The sequence below is a fragment of the Morone saxatilis genome, unplaced genomic scaffold, assembly GCF_004916995.1.
Source record: "Morone saxatilis isolate NCDOM2014 unplaced genomic scaffold, NCSU_SB_2.0 Contig8, whole genome shotgun sequence".
Lineage (NCBI taxonomy): Eukaryota > Metazoa > Chordata > Actinopteri > Moronidae > Morone > Morone saxatilis.
The window spans coordinates 21,738,955-21,766,183 of record NW_023340257.1 but is presented as its reverse complement, the minus strand read 5'-3'; the positions used below and the strand labels follow the sequence as shown (position 1 = coordinate 21,766,183).

The following is a 27,229-nucleotide window of genomic DNA, read 5'->3' as shown; positions in this document are numbered from 1 at the left end:
ACCAGTCATCAGTTGGAGAGGAACGGCGGAGTCCTGCTTTTGGTTTTGTGTTTTTGTGCCACCTCTGCAATTTTTAAGTTACCAGATGAGATCAGTTACATTGTAGCTGCCAGTCTATGACCGAATATTTGACAGTTATTATAATCTAATGGTAATTGGCTAATTGACTAGACCATAACAGAATCCATACCACAAAACCATTTAATTAGAATAGAAATTCTATAGAATTATCTGTGTTTTTCATCTATCCAAATATCCGTCATATATCTATTTAGGCATCGATTGATATATTTGCTTAGTTTTGGGGTAATATTTTAATTGATGTGATAATTGCCATCAGAAGTGTCTCCAGTCTAGAGCATTATTCCAATGTGTGCCACTTTGAAGACTGGGTTGAGTTATATGTTGTACAACTGACAGAGAAAACAAACCAAAAAGCAGCAGCGATGGATAAAACCAAAATGTGGACCTCCGCAGCTTTTATAACAATCCAAGGATTATGTCATAAACCCTAGGCACAGTGCATGAAGTAATCATTTGACTAGTCTTGTCTTTGTAGCTTGCATATGCTGTTGATGAAGCTAGAGTTCCAGACTCCTAAAAAGGAATGAAAAACACAAGATATGTTTCTCTCAGGATGGCTGCATCAACACCACCCAGAAAGTCTTGCTGCCTTACATTTCTAAAAATTGCCTGGCTGCACTCACTGCGGTTTTACTCATCTCCTTGCAGTGTCGTCATCAGTGAAATAAGTCAACTTTACATCAAGCATGGCCTTTGAGGGTGTCGTGCCAGAAGGCTGTCACCTCTGGAGTTCGTTTACTTGTTTGTGACCAGACTCTGTCAGCTAAAATAAATAAATAAAATAAATCAGTGCTAAAAGGAAGAAACTTATGTGAACACCCAACATTTTTATAATAAATCAGTCCCGTCCTCTTTAGAAAATGTACGTGACTGTTTTGCGTATGAGGTGAACTTTGACCGTAGTTGTAGTAATATTGTCCAAAAACTGCTTGCACCCCTGCTACTGTAACTTGATGCACATGTGGTTTTAATGATGCAACCACTAGTACCGCCAAGGCAATATCAGATGGTGTCCTCTTCAAAGACATAAGGTGTGTGTTTTTTTTATCTGGAACATCTTACACAAACAGCTGAATCAACCCATGCTGCTATTGCTGTGGGAAAGAGATGATCCTTCTTGTCACGGACCCTCAGAAACTTCAGCGCTTTGTGAAAAGGGAGCCGGTGTGTTTTCCCAATACCGTGTTTGTTATGGCCAGGAAGTGCATGTGCATCTGAGGCCTGTGATGGCTTTTCCTGACCTGACGTTTCAAAGACTAATGTAGGGCACAGAAACGCGGCACTTGTGAGAGGCAATACTCTGGCAAACATTCAGAGCTTTTTCGTTTTCTTTGTGCTAAGCCTGTCATCCTCATGTCCAGTCATTCTGCAGTTCTGTCTGTGGTTTCCATTATGGCTCCATTGAGCCTTAGGCAGCCTGGCATGTTCTCGAAACCACAGGAGTTTTCTTTGAGTTAACTGGAATCATGGCATGGAATTAGAAGCTCATTTTACGAGTCTGTCACTATAGTTGTCCCTCTTGGCCTGTTGGTGGTGAAAATGGTTTGGTTTTTTTAATTAAAGTAGTACAGCTGAAGTATTTGGGATCATATATTTGATGACTTGGGATAGATTTTAACCAGTATTTGGGTTGTATCCCTGCAGATCAGATACTCTGTTTAGATCAGAAAAGCACAAAATTTAATTCATAACACATCTGAAATATCGTGTATGATTGTAGTTTCAAGATATTAGCTTAAGATAAGTATTTGACGATTATTTAATATCCTTAAGATATGTCTTCTCAGATGAAATCATATGCATTGGCCAGTTTGATCTGAAAGAAATCCACTGTATTAATTATGATGTTTAATGGTACCTTTTACTCTGCATTGTTAAAAATCATATTTACATTTGTGTTTTGGCATTCATCTTTGTAATGCAGGTATTGGCTCATTGAGGGAGGCAGCAGTGTACTGTCTATTATATGTTTCCAAACCAAAGGCCTGGTTGTCTTGATCTTGCATTGGAAAAAAATAAGCAAATGTATGTTCAGCTATCGTGAAAAATGAATAGCTGACATTTTTTGCCAAACATGATCTAGACCACAATGGAGAGGTAGAAATGTAGGCCTGATGTTCCCATCATTCACTGCTGCCAAGGATTTTGATGCTGATTCCAGTCATGCTAGCAAAGTGCCCAGAATGATATCCACTGTATTCAAACAGAGGTTTCATTCTGCATGTAAATCCTAAAAACGTTGGATTTTGTCGGTCGACTTGGTTTAAAGGATTCAAAATAAGTGGGCCAATGCCATAGTTACTGCTAACAATGTGTTACATGCTGTGTTTTTTTAATTAAGCTTTTGTGATGTGCATATAAAATATGAGTGGCTTTGCTGCAGGTACACAGGGGTTAATCCTGCAGCAGTTACATCATCTTAACAAAACTCTTAACTAAGTTTTAACTACCAGCAAGAGGGACTCACCGTGATCTAGGACAATGATGCAAGGAAAACATCTGAATCCAAGCCACAATGGGATTGGCTTACTAAATGCAACAGCTTTCAACCATCAGCAGCTATTCTGAACATTTTTTTTTTCCGGATTGCTTTCCCTGAAGCCCTACGCACAAATAGGTTGTTACCTTTTATATCTTGACTGCTAACTGGCCACTAACTTTCAGACATGAAACTCTCAGTGATGGATTCCTGGGTGTGTAGGGGGCAGTATTTGTTATATTTTTGGTGAACATCTGCTTTAAAGTGCAGAAATTTCTCTTTAACTTCATACTGAATCTTTTAAAACCATATGTCCTTCTTAACCTGGTATTGTGCAATTAGCCTTCCCGACTGTGTCTGCTATATCCATTAGGCTACTCCGCTCAGCAGAGGTCCTCCACTGTAGCTCAACCAGAGAGTGCATTATTTCAGTTGTGGCATTTGGACAAAGATTCTGGCCTTGAAAAGCTATCCTTTGTGCTTTGGAAAAGGCTTTGTAAAAATGCATCCCCAGTGTTGCAGTAAAGTAAATCAATACTGAGACTTTAAAGTTAAAGTGCTGTCAAGATTTTCAGCCTGTCATGGATGTGCTTATGTTTTGGCCAAGAACAGCACTTACAAAGCGACCCAAAGTATGGTATGTAATGGTGAATATGTAGTGCTTGCCTTTTTGGTCCTGCCATTTGCAATTATTATGATCACTGTGGAAGTAATATGAATTAGGAATAGATGCAACAAATCGACCTAGACTTAATTTTTATTCCTAAACTGTTAAATAATCTTGCAGTACTCACACAAAAAAATATGTTAACAGCACTGATTTTCATTTCATATTTCAAAATAAGTAATGCTCCAAGGTTTCGTACTACTCACACTAAGTTGAATTTAAACCAATTTATGACGTTAAAGTTAGCATCTTCAGTGTTGCGGTCTCCGAATCACGGCAGACTGAAATTAGCCCTGGAATCTTGTGTGCTTATGGCCAACTTCCAGCAGCCCTCAATTACAATGCTGCAGAGCCAGAAAAAGGGAGAGAGGTAGACTGTATGGAGCCCTTCAACTCTGCTGTACTCCTCTGTCACTCAAACACACTGTCACAACAATGGCTCAGACAGATTGCCACACTGCGTTCAGGGCCACATGGGAGGCATTTAGTGTATACACACACACACACACACACACACACATACACAGACACACACAGATGAGATGTCTCGTGAATGTTTCCTTGTACGTGTTAGTTTAACCACTGGGGGGAGCCTTAAAGAGCTTTCCATACACTCAATTCCTCAAAATTGAATACAGCATAATGTGCTTCTGTATATATTTCCTCAAAATTAGAACAAAATTTCCTTTGCAGACAAGTCAAAGTAGTTATGAATTACATGAGTTTAGACAGAACCACAGACAATTGGATGCTGCTTTCTTTATGTAATGAAAAAGACACAATAATCTTCTGTGTGCCAGACTCGGTGGTGGTTTTGGATTATTCTACAGATGGTGACAGTCTTGTTGAACAATTTCCACATTGCTCAGAAGTGTCTCTCAGTCTCAATTACATATCCTCTGCTGTGGTGTGAGTCCATTGCCAGAGCATGCCTATTGTTTATGCAAGGATTCTAACACTCTTGCTTTTTTTTAAATATCAATATTGGAATGTTTTTCCCCTTGTTATATAACTCGCAATTCTCATAAGTATTTAAGATTTGTTTGGTTGGGAGAGTTAAATATTTTAAATGGTTCTTGGAGAAGTATTTCAAAACTGCTCACTCCATGAAACCTAAATGTGGTAGCACACATTAATATTAAATCCAGGACCTCACCTCCCAGAATCACATGAGAAGGTATTGATATCGTGAACACACTGGGTAGTGATCCCTACACATTTTTTAATTAGAGTTGAATAGCAAGATCGAAGACCTTTCTGAGGTTGTATTCTGTGGCCTGTGGTTTTGATGTTTCTTTAGCAAAGGAGAACTTTCTGGTATGTAGGAGGAACAAGGTGTTGACTTATTAAGTGAACTAAGAAGTGTAGGAAAATGTTATGTGCAGGCTCTATTGTATGTGCTGTGGCTGGGAACAGAGCCCATAAAACATATGGGAAAATGTTTAAGGCATATACTTATTTTTCTTAAACTAACTTACTCTGTATTTCTATGCAGACATAATACACCTTTTCTTAGTTTCTGCTGTTGTCAGGTTTTGATATTGCTCAGCTTTTCCTCTTTGTGTGTCTCCAGGTTTAAAAAGGAGCCAAAATGAAGACAGCTGCCAAGGGTTTTGGGAAGTCTATAATGGACCCTTTGCACCGTGAGGGTTGGTGGAACAGAAGGATACTGCTAATGGTGTATGTGGCCTTGGAGCTTATAACAGTCCATTCACCCATGGTTCTGGGGACGCTTGAGCTACAGCTTGATGAGGAACAGCCAGCAGGCACAATTGTAGGTGACATCAGTGCAGGACTTCCCCCTGGCATCACAGCATCCCTGTACTTCATCTCAGACCATGAGGGCACAGGTGTGGGGAGTGATTTGGATATAGATGAGAGCACAGGCATTATTAAAACTGCCAAAGTTCTGGACAGGGAACTTAGGGATAGATACAACTTCATTGCAGTCACCATGACAGGTGTGACTGTGGAGGTGACCATTAAGGTGAATGACATAAATGACCATGCCCCGACGTTCCCTAGAAAACGAACCACATTTAAAATCCCTGAGCAGACAGCCATCGGCACCAGGTTTCCTCTTGAGCCAGCTGTTGATGCTGATAAAGGCCAGCTTACAACCCAGGGTTACCTTATCAAGGATGGAAACGTTGGCCAGGCATTCACTTTGGAAACAAGGAGGGGAAGCAATGAGGTTCTCTATCTGGACTTGGTGGTCAATGCCATTCTAGACAGGGAGAAAAGATCTACCTATACTTTATCTCTAGAGGCCTTTGATGGTGGTTTCCCCAAAAGGACTGACCAGATGATATTAGATATTACTGTACAAGACATTAATGACAACGCTCCTGTTTTCAACCAGAGCCGCTACCATGCCATAATTTCTGAGAACCTCCAACCAGGAAGCAACATCCTGCAGGTGTTTGCCATAGATGCTGATGAAGGAGACAATGGGATGGTGCTGTATGAAATCAATAGGAGACAAAGCGACCCTGACCGCTACTTTGTCATTGACTCTCGCACTGGCATTATTACGCTCAACAAGCCGCTTGACTTTGAGATGAGGAGAGTCCATGAGCTGGTGGTCCAGGCGCAAGACAACGCAACCCAGCCAGAGGTGACCAATGCCTTTGTCACTATTCATGTCAGAGACTATAATGATAACCAGCCCACTATGACCATAATTTTTCTGAGTGAAGATGGATCTCCCAGAATTTCAGAAGGTGCACAGCCAGGCCAGTATGTAGCCAGGATCTCAGTCACTGACCCAGACTATGGAGAGTACGCCAATGTCAATGTGTCACTAGAGGGAGGAGATGGAAAATTTGCCCTGACCACTAAGGATAGCATCATCTATCTGATCTGTGTGGACAAGATTCTGGACCGAGAGGAGAGAGACACCTATGAACTGAGGGTGATGGCAACAGACTCAGGCACACCTCCTCTCAGGGCAGAGTCCTCCTTCATTATCCAGGTAACTGACATCAATGACAACCCTCCTCTGTTTGACCAGCCAGTATACAGGCAGGTCATCCCTGAAGTGGTTTTTCCAGGGAGCTTTGTGTTACAGGTGACAGCTAGAGACAAAGACCAGGGGCCCAATGGGGACATTAACTACAGCATCCTGCAAGACCATGGTGCTTACTCCAACTGGTTCAGTATAGACTCCGTTACGGGGATTATCACCACTCTCTCACAGCTGGATTATGAAAAGAACCCAAATCCCAGTATAACTGTGGTGGCCACAGATGGAGGGAAACCGCCGTTGTCCTCCACCGCTGTGGTAAACATTGTGCTTCAGGATATAAATGACAATGAGCCTGTTTTTGAGAGAAACTTCTACAATGTGTCAATCAAGGAAAACACAGCTCCAGGGACCTGCATTCTTGAGGTAGGACATTTTCTTGCAGATTTGTTTCATTAAAAGTTTGTGAATTGATTGATTTTATAAACACACTCCCACACAATAACACTGAGCTCATGCAAGGGTCTGAGCTCAACTTGGGGGCAATTGTGAAGAGCACAAATGAAAAGTTTATAAGATAGTTAGATCTAGATAGATAGTTAGATAGATAAATTTGTCAGACCTTGCTGACTCCTTTCATTCCTCTATAAAGAGTTATTTTTTAATGGTAAAGCTGTTTAAATTGGACTGCCTTAGTGAGGATTTACCTGCGGTTTAAGGCCAAGATGATCTCCTCTTTGGCTGTCCTCCCCTTCACCTCTCAAAAGGTTTCCAGGGTAACAGGCAGTGTAAAGTCCTCTGTCAACCCAGGCACAAAAGGGTTTTTCACATATTCACAGGCAGAGACAAATTCAGGGCTTTATCCAAAGAAATAGATGTCACTTCAGTCTCAAAAGGCACCTTAATTAGGCCAGTTGAGCGTGAGAAAAAATGGCTATAGACGACAAGATGAATTAAAGTTTAGACAAATTACAGCACCCCCAGTGACTGCAGTTCTGTTTCATTAAAACATATTGTTTTTGACCATCTTGTTTAAAAAAGACAGCTCATCAATTGTTTAAATCACTCAAGTGATTTCTCAAGTCAGCAAACGTTTTCATATATTATTATTTACATTTTGTATACATATATATATATATATCCAATTTCACAAGAGTATTGCATGGATCAAGGAGCTGGATACAGAGTGCAGTCCAAACAGACGGCCCAGCAGACGGGATCTTGGCCCAGGGTTTGGCCTTGGGAGAGGGAGGGGTGAAGGGAGATGCAGGCTTTACCGCGACTTCTGGCTTGAATGCAGAAATAGAAGCTACTAGGGCTTCTTGTGGGAGGTCCCCTAATTATAAATCACAGGGACCACACGGATAAGGAGAAAGGAGAATGTACTAAAATTGATTATGGAATTTTGAAACAGAACCAAAAAATAATAAAAAAATGTATGTTTTGGAGAACTTTAAAGCTCTACGATCACTCTTTCCAATGTTGGCCAAAGTTCGCGTTCTATAAAAAATGTCTGAAAACCCATATATTGTTTTCTTTCAAACTAGAGATGGTCAGTTTTCTCTTTGCTTCTCATTGCCTCCAAAAGCATTACTACCTGCTCTCAAACAACTCTCATGTTTGTCTCATGACTATGACATGTTTGATCAGTGGCCTCACAGGGTCCAAGTATGAAGTAGTTCATTAAAGCCACTGCTCTCTGCCCTCTCTTGTGCCTGCCTGGATGCTCCAGACGTGTGTATGGCGGGCTATGTGAGAACAGACTGCTCTTACTCAGGGTGCCAGCTCTACATCCAAACATCTCAGCAAGACATCTGATGACTGCCTTTTTTTTCTCTGCAGACAAAATTCCAAATGTCCTATTTTTCCATACACAGTGCTTTCCAAAAAAAACAAAGGGTATCGTGATCATCAAACGTTTGAAGTGGCTTGATTTTTTTTCTCCACAGGTCACCAGCACAGCAGCTCATGATTATTCTAATATAGTCTGGCTCCACAGTGCTGTGACTGTGATATTTTGTCACTTTCTGCTATACATCAGTTGGTTTGTGGTTGACTTTAAAATTAGATGTGTGGGGAAAAAAGATAACTAAAAATAAGGGCTTAAGCCTATTAACAGCAATCAGTCTTGTAATTTCATATGCAAGATCTACTGCAAAGGAAATAGGTCATCCTTGCGAGTGGAAATCAAATATGACATAAAAAACAACATTTTAAAAACCACGAGCTGCATTGAGGAATGCATTTCATAAACCATTACTAATTCTATTCTCCATTATTAGTTTTCAAATTGTGTCCAATTTTACAAGTTTTCTGGATGGTGTAGAAGTAAAATATAACAGATCTGATGCCATAAAGAAACCACAATACCAAAATAGCTTGCTTTTTTCTTGGCATACATCTATTTGATCCATTTATATGGTAAATGATGTTCTCTTGCCCTATTTTATATCTCCATTTTACACTGTGGATTACAAGCATGAGATACTGTTAAACTGTACTCTGCCAGTGTGCGTTTTATTACAAATGTGTGAAGTCTTCTTAGAATAATAGGAAAGTGAACAAGATGAAAAAACAAATCATTACTTCAAGGTCATTTAATTAGGTCATTAAGAATAGGGGCTTTTGATTCCTGACATGGAGGTAGAAGAGTAATACAAGATGTCATTAGGGATAATGAGGCACATCAGCCAGCCTTAATATCTCCAAATTCAGTAAAGCAAAGCCTGGTTGTGTTGGCGTTGAGAGTTATTTGCCATTTATTCTCCTATGTGTTATTTCACTTGTGAAATAATGAAGCTTTCCAGTTGGTTATGTCAGAATCTTGCATTGGGGAATAATTTACACCTCATATCGTTGTGGTTTTTGGTTGGTTTGGAGTGTGTCTCTGCTAAGAATTGTCCCTCTGTCTGTTTTGGGGGTCATTCTGGCTCCAGTAGAAAGGCGAGAGGGGGTCTCCAGGCAGCTGAGGGGGAAATGAGCCCTGACAAGCGCTGGCATGAGTGGCGGAGGTGACATTAGCAGGGGGGCTTCCTCGTCTGTCCGTTACTCTGTCCCTCTCCAAATTCTTATCTGATCTCACTTCATATCTCATTAGCTGGGTGTGAGGATAGGCCAGACCTAATTTTTAAACCTGCCTCCCCCATGTTCATGACAGAATGGGCTGCTTGTCATTGCTTGAGCCCCCTTAGCAACATGAGACGAACACTGATTGCTGTGAGTGGAGGAGCAAACATTTTGCCATTTTTCCTTCTTGAAGTTGCAACACAAATGTTTGCATTTATCAGTTCCTTTGCCGCCCTAAGTGCTTCCTGTCTCAGTGATTTCTTGGCAACTTTTTGACTAAACATATCACTTCCCCTGAAAAAAACATCAGTGATATTGTGTAGGATTGTTATGCTTTGGATTTTGTGTGTGCAACAGTACTATGAGCCTGCTGGTTTTCAGTTTTGATAACTAAAGATGCAGAGTCTTTAAAGTCGGTGTAAGATACAGTACCACTCCAACACAATCAATATTTCACTGAATTCTTTAAAGGAAGCCTAGTTGAAAGAGGTAGCTCGGTGAAGTGGCACTCTGAATCACTTCTCCATTCCTGCCAACATAAAAGCAACCAGTCTATGGGGGAAAATACTAATAATTGCCCTGAAGAGAAAGTATGAATGATTGAAAGAATGTGTTTCTTTCACAATGGCCCCTTACAGTTTCCACAGTCTTTTTGTACTATGGTGACCACCTACTGGCGACCACTAAGCAGGTGCTAATATCACTGATTCCAATACCTTGAGCAATGGTGTCCTTGAGCTTTATTGCAGGGTGAAAAAAATTCTGTGGTGTGAGGTAATAATTCTTCTTGTGGCGTACAGTCAGGACAAATATCTGGTATTCACTGTTTAATTGCAGGAGTTGGTTTTGTTGCTTTTCACAATCTCTGCCTTTATTCTTTTGTGTGTGCAAGAATACCCACTTTACATACTTTGTAGAACACGCTCAGACATTTAAAAAATATACATATTGAAATTCTGACAGTAAAATGATAAAGTTGACAACTGCAAGTGGGACATATTTATTTTTAGAAATTAGTTTGTTGACATCTTGCTTATTTAAACAGTCAGCTCAATTTCTAGAATTGGAAATGTTTTTAAGGTCTCTGCTCCTCTGCAAATAAATTCTTCTCTCACGGTTATAGCTGCTATTCTTAAATGCCACATTTTCAAGCAGTTGTCAGTATAGTGCATCAAAAATGCTCATTTTGACTTTGACCCAAACAAAATTTCTGCAAAACAGCCATGTAAAATGCAATGACTTGGTGACTAAAAGGGACCATTTAATAAACTCTGCTAACCTCTCAAGTGAAGCTTTTCCAGGGTATCAAAATGAGACTAACTAAGGAGATGAGTAAAATTGCCAGTTTCAGACTAGTATTTTTGTATACAAAGCATGTAATCAATTCTCACCAGACATTTTTCTGGGGATGGTTTGTGTCAAACAAAATGTTCACTTGTCTGTTTTAATACCAGACTGGCCTGTCTCCCTGTGAGATTGGTTTAGCTTGAGGCGAGCTGACTCTGCTTTTGGTCTCCTCTGTTTCTTTTTCCTCCTGCTAACTACCAAGCTTCGCTGTGGCTCTGCGGTATAACAGTATTTTCAGGGAATGGTAAAATTGCAGGAAACTGGATGTGCTACTTAATGTGTTCGCAAATGTAATACTTCCTTGAACACTTACTCCTGGGCCTAGCAGGGGCACTGAAGCGAACATAAACACTGATGTACATCTGGATAGAGTGTGGGTGTTCAGGTCAAAGTTTCTGTGCTTGAGACAGCTGAGCGCATTTTATTGTTCTCAGACGTCCATCAGAAAATCCACTGCTTCTGTCTTTCCAACAATACAGGAAGAGGAGAATGTTGTGGTAAAACTTTTAATGTTATATGGTTGAATACAAAACTGGTAGGAAATACTGTTCATTAGTGGAAAACCAAAGATGTGGGTGTTTAAACACCAAAATGTGAAGCAAAATATTACTTTGGAATAGTCACCAGTTTCCTTTAATGAAATGTTTATTGACAGAATGTTTTAGACATTTCTTTTTTTAACCAGCTCAAGATTGTTGCTGTGACAGGTGCAACCACCAGCCAGTGATATTATGAAAAACATGCAATCAGAATTCTTTGTTGGTAGCTGTCCATTATATGGGTGCTGACTTGTAAAGTAAGCAGTCTTACCAAGACGGAATGACTGAAAGGGTCAGTATATGCTATGATGCAGCTTGCAGAGTGTTGGCTGTGAAGTAAAGGAGAGATAAAAGTCTGCTGGAGGGTTTCCTCCCCACATCTGGCAAGGAAGGAAGATGGGCTTATATGGTTCTCTCGTGGGACAAGAAATTTCATTAGTACAGTCTGTCTGCCAGACTGTCTGCTGCAGGTGAGGCAGACCTCTCAGCACTGCTGCCAAGTTTCTATGGAAGGGTGTGAGTGTAGTGAAAGGAGAGTGGGAGAGGGATAAAGAAAACAGTTGAGAGTCTCCAGTGGGACAGTCTCTGGCAGCTGTGACAAAGCTCCGACTCAGCAGCTGGATCCAGCTGTTGATCCCTCCTCTAACATCTATTCTCTGACTTTGAGGGGTGGAATCTCCTTTACTTTTCCTGTGTCTTTGTTTCTGATTGTCTCTCTTTACTCACTCTACCTAATCTCCTTGTCCGTCCAGACTTCTTATCTCTTCCCACTTCCTTTTCCCACACTGCTGTGTTCCCTCTGTCATCCAATTACACCGCTTCACTTCCACTTGTTTCCCTCTGGAGGAGTGACAAGTGTATAGGAGCAGGTGAGAGCAACACATCTGCTTGCCTGCGGACACCCAGGTCTCCCTGGAGTGACACAAACACACTGCCTTGTGGGTCCCAGTCAGACCAGGCCCAGGCTTAACCAATTTGATGATGCAAGAAAAAAATGTGTGTAAATTATCAACAGAGTGATGTCAGACTGCAGGTGTGTGTGCCTTCACAGTCACATTGTCACAGTATTACGTTCAGGCTCAAGAAGAGCACTTTAGCTTGACCTTCGTAAAGAGAGATAATTATTCACTTTGCCTCCCTTCTCCTTTGAGATGACTGAATGGAAAGGGGGGGTAGACTGAGAGGCTCGCTGTGATGAGGGCTGCCAGGCCTTCTGTTCTAACAGCCTGTGGTCCCCCTGCACATGTGCAAGGCAGTTGGCACTACTAAACAAGCTGGGCATCAGGAAGCATCATCTGCTCGTGATATTCTTTCTGTTCCAAAGCAAATCTGTGCTAAATCATCCATCCAGTCCCCTGCTGTCCATAAGAAGCCACCAGACTGGAAAGCAGACGCTGAGTGACAGCTTGCCAGGTAACAGAAATCAGTAACCAGGAGACTAGATCCTAAACATACAGCAACAAATCATTTTTTGGTGTGATGATGAAGTGCAGGTATTGTAAGGGTAGGTACTCAGTGGCCAGTATGTTGTATTTTACATTCATGACAGAACTGCCTCTTTCTAGAAAAGCATGCACTATATATACACAGCCCTAAAATATCTTAACCACTGAGCAAATTGTCTCCATATCCAGGACTTGACTGTTACAAAGAATGCATCGCTTTTGTCTGCCAGCAACCTCAGCCCCCCTTTTGCTCCAGCTTTGCTGCTGCACTGACTGCCAGTTGAAACGATTGAGAAGAATGTTACTGAGCCCAACAAGCTCATGGAAAGAGTGGAGCATTCAGTTACAGGGCGTGTGGTCAGATCATTCTATTTCTGCTCTGAATTAGATCAATTTTGGTTTATACAACGAGGTCTGTGTAGGTGGCTAAGCATAGGCATTAGTGAATGCCTCAGCTCCCCATCTGAGAAATAGGTAATAGGGAGTAGTGTTTCAGGAGAGAAGTGATAAAACAGGGGAAACATGCAAAAAACAAACAAGGCCAGAGGTAAAGATTCCGAAGCCAAGGCAATCTCTCTGTGTGGTCAGGAAAATGTGGGACCTACACTGACACTGTTAGAGCAGGATGTTTTGCAGATGCTTATTAACAGTAATGACGCCATGAAAGCTCTCAGCTCCTGTGTGCGCCAAATTTATACTCAGGGCTGGTATTGAACCTCAGTTCTTTTTTTGTAGCTACTGACTAAAACGTAATCAGGCGCCATGTATCAAAAACGCTCGCTCAGATTCAGTTCTTTTCTTAAATGAAAAAAGAATTTTATAGAAAAACAGTAGTATTACCCATTATCAGTTTTAATTATTGATTAATGGTAGTGATTGATTGAAACATTTTCTGGTACTTGTAACCAGCCTAAAGGAGCAGTGTGTAGGATTTAGTGGCATCTAGCGTTGAAGTTGCAGATTGCAACTAAGTGAACTTGACAATGGGCTGAGAATGGGGTGTGAAGTGTGAATGAGAAACTACGGTGGCTGCGAAACTCGTGAAAAACATGAAAGGCCCTATCTACAGCCAGTGTGGTTTGTTTATTCTGGGCTACTCTAGAAACATGGCAGTCCAACATGGCGGACAACAATACAATGAAATCCGCTATAAATATTATATACCATTTCTGCCAATAGATCCTCCTAAATGTTATACATTGGACATTAATTCTAGTGAGTACTTTTTTTTTCAAGCCTTGCAAGACATAGAAAAAGATAGTGAGAGAGATTGGAGAAGGAGGTTTGTGGGGTGAGATGCTCCACTTTTACACTGCGGTTACCCAACGTTGTCTGTCTTGGCTTCAGACAGAGAGGCACCCAGGCCTGCTCCAACCAGACTCCCAGTCTGTGTGTACTGATGCTCCATGGTGGTCCTCCCTCATACTGCTGGTTGCATATCTTGAAGCCTTTGCCACATCTACCAGAAACGCCCCTTGTGTTATAAGGAGGACATCTGTTATGCCTTATCTATTCTAAGGTAAAGCCTTAACTCTGCAGATTAGTTTAGTTGTAATGAGGAGACAACTGCTTAGCTTAATGCTGACTTCCTCTGAATGCTAGGAGGTGATTTAAAGATTTAGTGGGGGAACTAATTACTACAGGGTTGGGTACCTCATCAATAAAGCTAATTTGGTCTGGTGCTGCAGAGTTCATGTTGAGCGTGGTTTGCTTCTTCTTTTAACCAGTGTGTTGAAAGGCCAAATCTTTGTTTAGATTGTTGTGTATAGCATGGTGCTCTGAGGAGCCTGGAGGCAGCATAGGGAGCAGTTGGACTCTCTGCTGTAATTAGGCAGAGCTGGTATGCAGGAGTGCAGGACTCAAGATGTGTGATGTGGTATCAGAAAAGGCGAACAAAAACCCAGGGACTGTAGGGTGTGTGTATGTGCGTGTCTTAGTGTAGACAGGGTTTTAGGATGGAAGAAATCTCTAATCAGTGCCCTGGGTTCCTCCCAGATTGTTTCACGAATGTATCTTGTGAGATCCAAAGCATCAACACAGGAGATTCAGGAGCAGGGAAATTTATGAAGCAGATATTATTTTGCCTGTTCATGGCCAAACTAAAATGGTGCACATCAGTGCAGCACCTTTCTATTTCATTCCATTGGTTGAAGGCTGGACATACAGCCAATCTGATCCAGTCGGGGCAGAACCATATTGAGTTGCAGCACCTTGGAATGTGAAGCAAAAATTACTGACCAAACATTTTTGTGTTTTTACTGTAAGTTGTCTGTGCACTTTATACAGAGGCTTTCTTTTAGGCTTTCAATCGAAGCTGATCACCCTCAGAGGGGTATGAAAAAATATCTCAAGATTAAGTGCCCAGAAAAAAGTGTGTATTGTCTACAGCGTCCTCTGCAAAGTCAACTCACCACTCAAATCGATGTAGACAAGGAGCCGATCAGTGCAGTAGCTGGGATAATGGAGAAACAAGTTGTTGATTCTTTCAACAAGCCAATTCATCATCGCCAGTGCCGAAGGCATTTAGACATCTGGTTTCAGGGGCCGTCTCAAGTCAAACCTGGCTGTGTCTTTATAGAGGATCCTGGAAATGATGCATAATATATTTCATCAGATCCCTGATGCAACTACAAAGGCATCAAATCCCAGGTGCATTTCTGTCATGTGCTATAGAATACTGTATCATCGCCTCTGAATCCATCTGCCCTTCTTTACAACAAGTAACCTTTTCCATTACCTGTTCTCTCAGTTCTGCTCTGGTAACAGAACGCTTTCGGAGGTTTGTTTTTTGCGTTTTAGTTTTGGGATGGCTTGAGTACAACCTTACTCTCATGTGGTGGGCGGTACTCACATGTAATCTCACTTAATAGGTCTGGGGGGTTGTACAGATGTGAATGGTCTTGGTTTGAAGATCTGTGCAGGTCTTTGGTTTGATGCCTGGAGAGAACTACAGATTCACCTGCTGCCAATTTTTACTATCAGCAATTTATTGCTTGCAGGACCTGATTAGCCTAGACAGCGGATATAATGATTAATGTAGCAATTTGCCTTTTGTATGTGAAGTCACGGCATACTGGAATAATAGCTCATGCAAAGACCTGCCTTTCCCTTTTTAACTCCTTTAGTAATTCAGGAAAGTCAACAAAAGGACGCTTGGTTGTTTTGCTTCCTTGAGCAAGTTTTGCTCAAGGGAACGTAGGTTTTGTGGGAGGAGAGAGGAATATTCAAGTCAAATTTTTACTGACATTTTCCTAGTCCATTGGGACTACAAACTGTCACACTTTCAATCATCGGCCTGTTGGTCTAATGTCTTGACGATCATTAATCTCCTGACAGTCAACATTGTGAATAAAGGACTCGAGTCAGTTTCATCATCACAGGTATAACAAAAGCTTTGATTAAAAATAAATTCTGTTTTCAACCCAGGGGAAGCCATTGAGTGATGTTTAAAGTTGATTTTGACAACATCTGAAAAGTCTCCTAGGCTCTGTCCATTGGATGTGTAGTCTCCAAAGCAAACAGAATGTTTGATAAGACAGTTAAGATGTAGAGTCTTTTATTGTGCTGCAGGATAGATAATGCCCCCATGCAGAAATTCTTATTTCATGGTCAATATTTAATGTAAAAACTGTAGCGGCTTTTACATTAAATAAGTATATGTAGGATTTTTTAAGTATGTGTAGGATTTTCAAAGTGTACATTATTATTCTAGTGTATCCCTAAAATGTAACCCTCAGCACTGTGAGCACCCTGTAATGCCTCTGGCAGTACTCTCTGCTACATTACATCAGTGTGCCTAAAAGGAATTAAAATGTCTGACTTTAAACATCCTAAGTCTACCCATATGGAAGCACAAAGCATTTCATTTACATCTCTATGTGTAATTTAAGCTTTAGGTAAAGTTAAATGCAACAATACTTTGGCAGTTACCTTTTTAGTGAACAATAATGTACGGAGTATATTATGACTGTGCAGGGGAACTATTAGAAAATAATTAGGCTCGTATTCTGGCTTTAAATCTCAGCCAGTTTCAGTCAGCACTCTTCCCCTGTCACCATTCCTGTCATCACTGCTGCTGCACCATTTTTTATTTATGGTCCTTCCCTTCCATGTTTTTAATACTAATTCTACACTCTAATAGGCTTAGTGGTATATGCAGTTTTTATTATCTTATTACCATGGTGTCTTTGAAATATCATCCCCCTCAATATGAAATAAACTCTACAGGAGTATCTTGCTCATATAACCTTTCTACCTTATCAAGAGTCAATGTTTTTTCCTTTAAGAAACCACATTTCAGAAGGTCGCAGAAGGAATCAGTAGTTTTCTGCAGCTGCCTTTTGCTCCGCTTGTGTATTTCTGAAAGGAGGGCTTTCTTTGGGAGACTCCTCTGAGCCTCACTCCCTCCTGCAGTTCAGTAAATGACTTGTAAACAGGCTGTTTAAGTGTGAAGTCACCCTATGCCCTGTTGCTTCCGCTCTTTATTCATCACACTAACACACATACACATAGAAGTATGGTAAATGTTTTTGCTAAAGAGTTGGGGGAAGGGCACCGCTGCTGTTGTGGGACTGAGCCATGCTCTGACAGAAAGTAATTTCTGCAGGAGAGAGAGGGAATTTGCTTTAGTCAGATCAGTCAATGATTTAAATCTCTAAAGTATCACAATCATTTAATAATAATCTTTTAAAAGTGACCATTTAGGCCTATATTTTATTAAATATGTCTTATGACCTGCAATTGCATTATCCAAAAGTTTTGAGATTCTAAAATTGGGCAATAAAGTAAAGCAAAAATTAAGCTATAAAGATACTGAATGAAAGACTGAGCAGAAAAAGACAGCACTTCGACCTGTACTCTTTTGAAGAGACTGAATGATGAAAGTGGAAAATGATTGAAACAAATGGGGAATGCGGAAGGAGGAAGAGTGAGAAAGAAAGCAGATGCTGAGAGGGAAAAGGAGGCGATTTACCTCATGCAGTGTGCGTGCAAAAGTGGCGTGTAGATGAAGCTCAAGTAGTGGTTTGTTACCATGGCAATATTGAGAAACAAGGGAGGTGTAAACAAAAAACCCCATCGATTTCACGGGCAAATCATCATCCAAAGTGCCTGTTTTTCCCTTGTAATAATTGTGGTGAAGTATTTACATGCTATGACAATCTCTAAATCAAGTGTGCAGAGGTTAATATATGAAACCCTTAACGCTCAGCTACTCAGTGACAAATCTGTTTTTTCAAGGTACTGGACTGTTAAGAGTTAAGCTGTCCTTTTTCCAGAGTTCATTGCTGTTTCTTTTTGGACTGTCTCGCTGTCTCGGCTATCACACGACATTATCAACACATCCTAGAGGTCTGGGGAACATGTAGCAGGGTCTGAGGATGTTTGTTTGGAGATAGAAACATCATGATCTCTTGGCTAGAGAAGGTACATTTATCCTGGTGTATAAACACAGTGTATAAACTGAGCTATCCGATGAATCTATATTGTATATCAACTGAGGTTTTCATTTGGAGGGGGAATGAGGGGGGTAGCAGAGGGCTGCATATGTTTATTCAACATGTTCGCCCTCCTCTACCCCCCCACCATTGCATGTTGTCAGTGGCTGGGCCTCTGCATCTGTCATGCAGGACAGACATGGGGGAGAGTTCACAAGGCCTTCTCTCTCCCAAACTCCAGCTCTGCTAGGACGTCTTTGTCCATGCTTTTTGTCTCACTGCAGGGACTTCCCTTCATACTGTCCCTCCCAGCTCTCCTGGGTTCTGATAACAGATCAGGGGCATCCTAATGAAATGCCAGCATGATTAGATTCACTTTGCCCTTCTTTTTCCCACTTGGAAAGGAAGAGCTATCAGTCTAAAAAACACTTCCCTTCAGAAACAGACTTATCCCACACCTACATCCCCCTGTTGCCTGGAACCGCCAGACTGTTGCTAAGATTCGGCCTTTATCTCCCACAGTTGAGCCATGTGAAGTGACAAGCACGACTCTGTTATCTTAGAGTGGACAAAGCCTTCGTGGCCACTGTGGACAACAGTGTAAACACTTTAAGCTTTCATTGGACTAATGGGAGACACTATAGTTGTTTCCACTATAGTACAGTTTCATCCTATTTGTCAAAATTGAATTCTGGTGTTGGGTCTAGTTACTGACAGGAAATCTTCACTGCATGACAGGAAGTAATAAATTAAAACTTATTTGGAAAGTTCAAATTTCATATCTGCAATCTTAACCACCTACAAAAAGTAATTTGGGTCTATGGACTGCACGATTTACTGATGTCCCGATCATGAATTCAAGCTATAAAGTAAGAAGTAATCAAATAAATCACATGGGTATTTGGTAAAGCAACATGCAAAGTTTCTTAGCAGCTTTAATATGTTTCCACTCTTGTAGCCAAAACAATTCAATAATATATGTGTGATGCATTTAAAACTGACTGTGAAATATAAAGAATCTTTGTGTTTCGTAAAGGGATGAGAGAGATGAATTGTGCAGCAGTTTGCGTGCCAGTGTGTTCTTTTCCCAGTCTGGGAAGGTGGGACAAAGCTGTAGGATTTGGCCAGTGTTTGTGCAGGAGAAGGGTGCATCGAGATGAGGCCAAGGCACACAAGCTGAAAAGATTTTTGGCCTGGACATACAAGAGACAATGCTTCAATCACAGCAGATCCATACTTAGAGACCGGTGGGATCTGAAAGCAATCCATGATTTATTTGACCTAATTCTTTTGTGTGTGTTTATGATTGAGTTGCAGTCATAAAATTGGTCTGCTAATGATATTATATGGCAGGACAAGTTCTTAAAGATGGGAGCTTACTGAGGGAAATTAGGTTATGTTGATGCAAGGCACCCTGCACACTTCAGGAGTATTGTAGAGAGAACACAAGTAAACAGTTTATATTCAGTGTGACGTCTATAGATTGTATCATTTCTTTTAATGTAGGAATTATACCTTTCATGTCTGCGGGTACGTGAGAATCTGCCAAGGTCAGAATGACGTAAATTTTGTTATCAGAGTGTGAACATCTACATGCCATCAATTTGTTGTGACAGTACAGACTGTCCGCATGGTCACTACACTGTGGGCAATATGTCCCCCAAGCAGACTCCAGAAAATAGTATAAACAGAACTTGTACACGGCTGTGTTGTCCGCAGCTGTCCGTGTACAAGTCCTTTTGGGATATATTAAGGCCTTTAGTGGCTAGTAGAGGCAGATAGGCTCAATAAGTGTGAGTGAGTGAGTGAGTTTTAATTCACCCAGTCAACAACTCACTCCTGCAGGATACTGTACTGTCTGCATCCTGGTTTGGCTTGGGCTCAGTCTGAAGGGAAATGAGGAATGATCTCCTTTAGGTCACAGGCCATGATTATAGGAATAAGTATATGAGGAAAGAAGCACTTACAAAAACTGTCCCACTGGATATTTTGTGTAGCTGTGGCAAGTGCTACAGAGTTGGCCTTGCAACTTCCAGGCCTTTGTAGACTATTTTAACCACTTAGGTCATTTGTTATTTTCTCGAGAGCCTCCTCTCATATGTAGGAGCAGCGCTACCATTTGGAGCACTAGAGCTTTGTTGAAATTGCCACTTTTTAAATACTGAGCTGATTTATTATAAACCATATTGAAGTGGGTCAGTCTTTTCATTAAAGTGAGTGAGTTAGTTTCTATTAATCTTAAATCTTGCTGAATGGAGCGATTTAATGTGAGAGATTTAACCAATATGTTTTCAGGTTTTAGCTTCTTAACTACATATCTTGCATACCTGCAACAATTTTGGTGATCATTTTCTAATGCATGGTGAGTATGCTGTTTCAGGTTTGTGAATGTATTTGTCCCAGGCAGCCAGTAGTTTCCATTAATTTCAGTATATATAAATATTCAATATTTTGTCATTTATCCCACTATGGCTGCATAGTAATGAGTTTAAGTGCAGCTAGAAAACTTTGCACTGCATTACAGCATTATTATAAAAATTGCAGACATGATGGATTACACAGCTCAAGGAAGTTTCAGGGGTCTGCTGATTGATGAATTGATAATGAAATGAATGGAAACCAATAAAGGCCTGGGAGATGATAAAAAAGTACATTAGAGTTTTAAATTTACAGAAGCATGTGTACATGTGACTTTGTAGCTAATGGGCTGGGACATACAAAAGCTTTAAGATTTTCTAAGGGATCACTGAATAAAGGCTTTGTTTTGTACAAGTCCACTTGTCCTTGGAGAGTTCTTTCTCTCCTGGAGATTTTCTGCTTATGAGTCATAACTTTTTGTGATTTTGTAGGAGGAGTTTTTCTTTCATGAGCTCTCCTAACTGGCAAACAACTGTGGTAGCTTTGATACGACCTCTCCTTTACTGGTGCAGCTTTTAGAGCTTTGCTTTCTATGAAGTTCATTACTGGTTTACAGTATGTAATGAGCCTCATTAATTCGGTCCCAGTGTTACTCACTCCTCTGCTCAAAGGGGCGAGTGCTGGATTTGGTGTGGTCTCCCCGAGGCTTGGGTGGTATGGTGAAAGGGATTAACGGTGTGATGTCAGAGCGCTCTGACTGGAAAGAGTGGCATGATATGCTCACATAGCTGTGTTCACGCTGGACAGTAGGTTAGTTTCCAATCCCTGCTTAAGCTTGGGAATCTTCAGATGTGGGCACTGAAGGAAGCCAGTGGAAATGAACACTGTGGCAGTGGTGTGCTCTGTGGATGAGAGAGAGGAAATTGCTTGCTCATACAGCACCAAACTAATTCAGGGTTTTAAAATCCTTTCCTTCTTTCCAAGAAGACTTTATTATATAACTCACTACCTTTGTTTTCTATTTCTTAGCTCATTAGATATACAAAAACAAAGAACAGAGGGGAAACGGTGTTTTTCTAAAGCAGATTGTCAGACTAGATTGATGGATCAACCATTTCCCCATATTCATGCTATTCTGCAAAGTAAATTATTCAAATGAATTCAGCTCAGCCAGGACAGCTCATAGAATACTTTGTGCGAAACTCTTTTTTTGAGATACTGAGCTCATTTAGCTATGGTTGTTAGCAGAGTGATGGGTGATGCTGAGAGGAAAGCAGATTGGTTCTAAATAAATCAAATAATTCCTTTATCTCTTGCCAAGGACCTTCTGACTCTGACTTTTCCTTTTATTCAAAAAAACCTGCCTCAAGTGCTAAATAAATCTAAATTGTTCTAGACTTTTAGTAATTTGTGGGATCTTAGTAATTGTGGTCATGCCTCCATTCCCCCTCATACTACTTACAAAACCTACTGTACTGTTTGCTGTAGTCTAGTCTAGAGTTCTGGTAACCTGTCCTAATTAAGGTTTTATTTACAAGTATGTCAGTATCCTTGTTGCAATGTTTCTTTTAACCCGGAGTGCTAATGTGAAGTAAGGGGTCTCTTTAGAAGACCAGTCTAGACCCTTTTCACTCTGTGAGCTTACTGTTGCCAGGCTGTTAAAAAATGCCGGAGGAGTTGCCACAATGTGCTTGTATAGAATGGCTTATGGCACAAACACGGCACTGTCTGTGTCTGTAGGGACTGTTGATGTGGGACAGCTGCTTTATGATGGTAAACTCCTTTCCTGAAAGCTGAGGACCCCCTGCTAACTTGCCAGCATAACCACATTGTACGTGAATTGACTCAACATGTTGGATTAGCTGGTTAAATACAGTGATCCTTTCCCTCAAAAATACAATCCTGACATTTAGGGCATTAGAATACCAACAAAGACTGTTCAATCTTTCTCAGGGCTTTCTTTTCTTGTTTATTCTTGGCCCAGTGTGCGGAAGATAGCAACCTGCATGTTAATTATGCTTTTCAGTGTGACTCTATGGAAGAGGTTACATGTTGAGATTAAATCGAAGTTTGGGTTTGACAAACATGAGAAACTGGACTGTTTTGGTTTACAATGCCTCTGTTGTAGATACAGATAAATAGCTTTTGTGCATTTGGGTTAAAGTACTTTGAATATATACACTACATGGATACTGCCAAACCAGTGACAGGGAGCTCTTGCCATCTTGGCAAGTGTCTGCGCAAAATAAATACAGCAAGACAGAAAGGGGAAAAAAGCAAGTGAATATTGGGATCCAAACCAGAAACCAAGGCGTGTAGGTTTTTTCTTTTTCCTCTGTCATGCATACAGGCTGAAATCTCACATCTCAACACCACGGAAGAAGAGGACAGCGGTAAAAAGATAGACAGAGGAGGCAAAAGTGGAGAGTTGAAAAAAGAGAGCAAGAGAGGTCTGAGTGGGGGAGAAGAAAAAAAAGAAAGCGAGAAAATGGAATAAAAATAGGCTCATGATGGAGCTGGTGTCTCGATGAGGCAGCCCACTAACCTCAGAGGCGCCACACTCCCTGGCTTATCCCAGCCCAGTGAAAAGGAGGGGCCACACCACAGATCTTTCTGACTGCCAAGGCTCCAGCGCCAGGCCGACTCTCTCTCTTTCTGTCTGGTCGTGGAGGGGCAAGGCATCTAAGGCTTTGAAAGGCACCAGAGCACTGCTCCCCTCTCTGGATGACAGGGCAACCCCTCTTGTTTCAAAGAAGGAGCAGCGGCAAGCTCCCAGCCAGGTGTCACATCAGACTTGCAGGTTTTTTTCTATGTGTATGACTGCTGGGATGGTACTGTTGGTTTAGCAAAGTTCCTGACTCAGTGTGGGAGCTGGTTGCTACTGAGTCAGAAGCCTGACATTTGAACTGCCCAGGCAATATGACTGCATGCTGCAGTGTAGGTCACATCAATCACAGCAAGTTGGGGGCCGAAGGACCCGAAATGAACCTGGCAGGAGGTCAATGACCTGGGACTGAAATTCCACAGGACCAGTACTTCCATCATCCAGTGCTTTCCAGTGGTAGGAAAAATAAAAAAGTGAAAATTAGACACATTGAAAATGTAGGTAAAGCACCCAACAATTAAACTGATCAAATCGTAATCCAGACTTCTGATTTGTATGATTTGCAATGAACTTGATGTCTGAGGAGGCAAGGGATTGCAAACCATGTGTATTCTTTAGAAAGTCATTGTGGGTAAAATTGCCTTAGTTCTTCATTTGACAAAACAACTGAGTCTGATTTATCAGGAAGTCTATGCTGTCATCTGGGAAATATTGACAGACAAAGAAAGGAAGAGAACTAGACAGCTCAACATGCCCGCTCATCTGGAGGATATTCAGAGGAAAAATATTTTCATAACTGTTTGAAATTTTACATATTAGGTGGATTAAGGGAACTACACACATATTTTTCCCTCAGTTGAAAAAAGAACATCTGGATTGCATTAGTTGTGTCTTATAAAGACCATTGTGCTTCTTCCAATTTGTCACTTCACAGTCAAAGAAGTGTACATAAAACATAAACAAATAGACAGGGTATTTTATTGTTGTTTTTTTTCTTTTTCGCATTTTCCCCTCACAAGGCAAGTACATACAGTATAATTAGATGGCTAAGATTTGAAACCTATATTTTTCAAAGCCACAGAGGTTTGAAATTTGCTGAATGGTTACATTGCTCAGTTATTCTATATCAGGAATTTGTAAGTTGAGTCTTCCTTTTGTTACCAAAAAACTGAAAGATACAGTTGTGACTGAATCTCTGTTCACTTCCATTTTCTACAGAACACAGTTAAAATTTTGAAACATTGAAGTAGAATATATATCATTCAGTTAGGGTCTGTTTTTGAAAAGACTTTATATTTAAAGTTCATACTGATGGCCATACTCAATAGAGTAATACAGAATAGTCTCTGTGCATTAAGGTGCAGATTTCTATCCAACTGCTACAAAATGACCATAGTTCATTCAGAAGCACTGTTTTTATAAATGGTAGTTTAGATTAGGGCTGTGTATTGGCAATAATCTGACAATACAACACATATCACAATAAAGTTGTTACAATTCAATATATTGCAATGTAATAAACAAGGCAATGTATTGCAATTTCAAAAAATATATATTTTTGTAAAACTTTGATATAGAGAACACCCCATAGGCCTATGCATAAAATCTAATTTAAACAAAACTTTTTTTATGCAACTACAACCGTGGATCTACATCTTTGTGTGTCTTTTTGTCAAGACAAATATATATATATATATATATTATATATATATATATACTTGATATGATTTTTAAACCAATATAACTTACTGAGAAGAATGAGTTTCTACCACAGATGATTGTAGTGGGAGAAAAAACCCACAAGTGAAGTCCTATTGTGAAAATACTTTGTCGTCCAGCTACAAACTTGTGTATTTTCCATTTCCTCTCAGACTTTATCACCCAGCAACCAAGATAAAATGAATTACACAAGACAGTAATGAAAACCTTTTTTGTAAAGCTTAGAATTAATTGTTCAATTGTCTTTGAAAATAATTAACCTCAAAATAACTTAAATACCACAAAATATGTTTCTTTAGGCAAATAGGAAGAAGACTTTTTTTCAATATTCATTCTTTTGTATTCGAAATTCTCATTATCGGACCATTTGGAGCAAATTAAGTTTCATTTCTGTCCATGTCAGTCCTGGTGTTCTTTATTTAGTGTGGTCCGTGATATCACTCAGAGTGTAGAGTTATAGCTTTATTCGAAACCGCCCAGTTTGCACTCTGAGACCTTTTCATCTGGTAGCAATCTCCCCATGAGCAGTTTCAGCCACCAAAAGCCCAATCCATCAGCCACTGTCATGTGCCGCAATGAAATGTGAAAGGGAGTGTAAATGCAGAGAGGCATAATGTTCTTTTAAAATGGAAAATACCAGTTTAAACTTCATTTGTGCCTAATTGCTTTTTGAAAAAACAGGAAAATAAGGAAATCAATTCAAAAGTCCTTTTATTTTTTTCAAGATACTGAGCATTAAACGAAACAAGTTTTCCCTTTTTAAACTTGCTGCCTGCTCATTACTCTTAAGATAACAGTGGGATTATAGTAAAATGTGTTGATTTCATTCATACACAACAGACTGGTTTTAAATGGTTCCTCTTTCATGTTTTATGAGATTGTCACCACAGCGTGTTTGGGTTTGATGCAGAAAATGAGCAGCAGATTGTATAAACTCCAATGCAAACAGGGAAAATAGGTGCTGTGTGCATGCAATGTAAGTGATTGTTGCCAGATTATACGCACCATATGTATTCCTTTAAGAGAGTAGACCGTATTTCCTTTTTTATGAATTCCCCCCAAAGTCTTCACGCAGCCGTATTTACCTACGCCAGCTAACTGGTTCCATGCTTTTCAGTTCAAATTGTCTTGAGCCGGTGGACAGATGATAGCAGCACAGCAGGTCAGAGAAGGACAGGATAGCCTTCAGCTATCTCCCACACATAAAACAAATCATATCCGCTCAACTTTAAGGAGTAAGACCTGGGATAAAAGGTAATATTAACTGTCTGTCTAAACAAATGAAATGCAGTCTAAGGGCATGCAGCCTCCTCACTCCTGCCCCAAGCACCAGGCACACAGTCAGCGCTACAGTGCGTCCCCTCACGAAGGTCAAAGGAGGGCTGCATCATGGGATTATGGGATGCAGGATGTCTGCCCTTACTAGACCAAGAAAAGGAAATGAGAGGTGTCTAAATAAAGCCAGTTAAAATGAGTCAGACGAAAAGTGAGCAAGCCTCTTGCTCATTCACTTGTGGCTTGAGATGTGATGAAGTTAAGGATAATATAGGGATACAGAGGGAGGGGGCAGGGCAAGAAGAGGGAAAGACGAAGGCAACAGAGAAGCAAAGACAATCTTGCAAATCACAGCTGTTGGAAACACAAGCCAACTCAGTTTTTTCAACATTATTGAATGTCTCCTGTGGAGGAATGAGGGCTGCAGGGTGTCCTTCTGACAGAGACAAGATAGCCACAATATGAGCCTACACTGAAGCTAAATAGACTAATTCTAGAGTTTGTTGTATGCTGAATGTTATTTTCACCCAGTCTATGGTATTGTATTATTTTGATTAATGCATTTGGGGGCGAACAAACGACAAAATTCAAGGCAAATGACAAAGGTTTAGAAAATGGATGGGTGGATNCACATCCCCAAGCTGTCCCAGAGTTTGAAACCCTCGTAACATTAATTGTCAGGGAAGGACTATGGATTAACTTAAATGGTGTCTGTGCTGTATTTGTATTCATTGCTTTGTACTAATGCTGATAAATCTGAATGTTCAGATTCCACCTAATCTGTAGTTTTCATATAATTGTCACATTGGAAAGCAAAATAGACTCGAAATAACAGCTAAATCCCTTCCTCCTTCCTCCTCAACAAGGCTAACAGCAACCCTCGGGAGGCCACATTGAGACACTGCATCAAATTTAATTTATGCTTTCATAGTCATGTCACAGTAAAAACATAGATACAAGATATGTCAAAGACATCACCTGCATTTTGACTTCTCCATGTTGCTCTACAATTACACAACCATGTCTGTGAAAGTTGACAGCCATATATCCGCTTTTCACTGTTAGGCTGAAGGTGAATGCTAAAGTTATAGGCAAAAAACGGTGACTGCATCAATTTGGCTTTTAGGGGGCTTTCTGTTCTGTTTCTTGTACTGTAAACTTCACCAGCAATGGCTGCACAGAAAACTTGGAAAAGGTTAAGAACCTGCCCAGCTCTTTTTGCTGAAGAAATTGATTGACCTTTTT

General features: G+C 40.5%; 1 protein-coding gene across 1 annotated transcript in view; it reads left to right on the top strand.

Annotated features, from left to right (window-relative positions):
- Positions 1 to 4,809: 4,809 nt before the first annotated feature.
- LOC118341805 (protocadherin-16-like) overlaps positions 4,810 to 27,229 on the top strand; it is a 70,557-nt gene continuing 48,137 nt past the window's right edge. Inside the window, exon 1 of the mRNA XM_035680181.1 lies at positions 4,810 to 6,621. Within this exon, the coding sequence (XP_035536074.1) occupies positions 4,822 to 6,621 (1,800 nt within the window). The 5' untranslated portion in view covers positions 4,810 to 4,821. The remainder of the gene's footprint in view (positions 6,622 to 27,229) is intronic.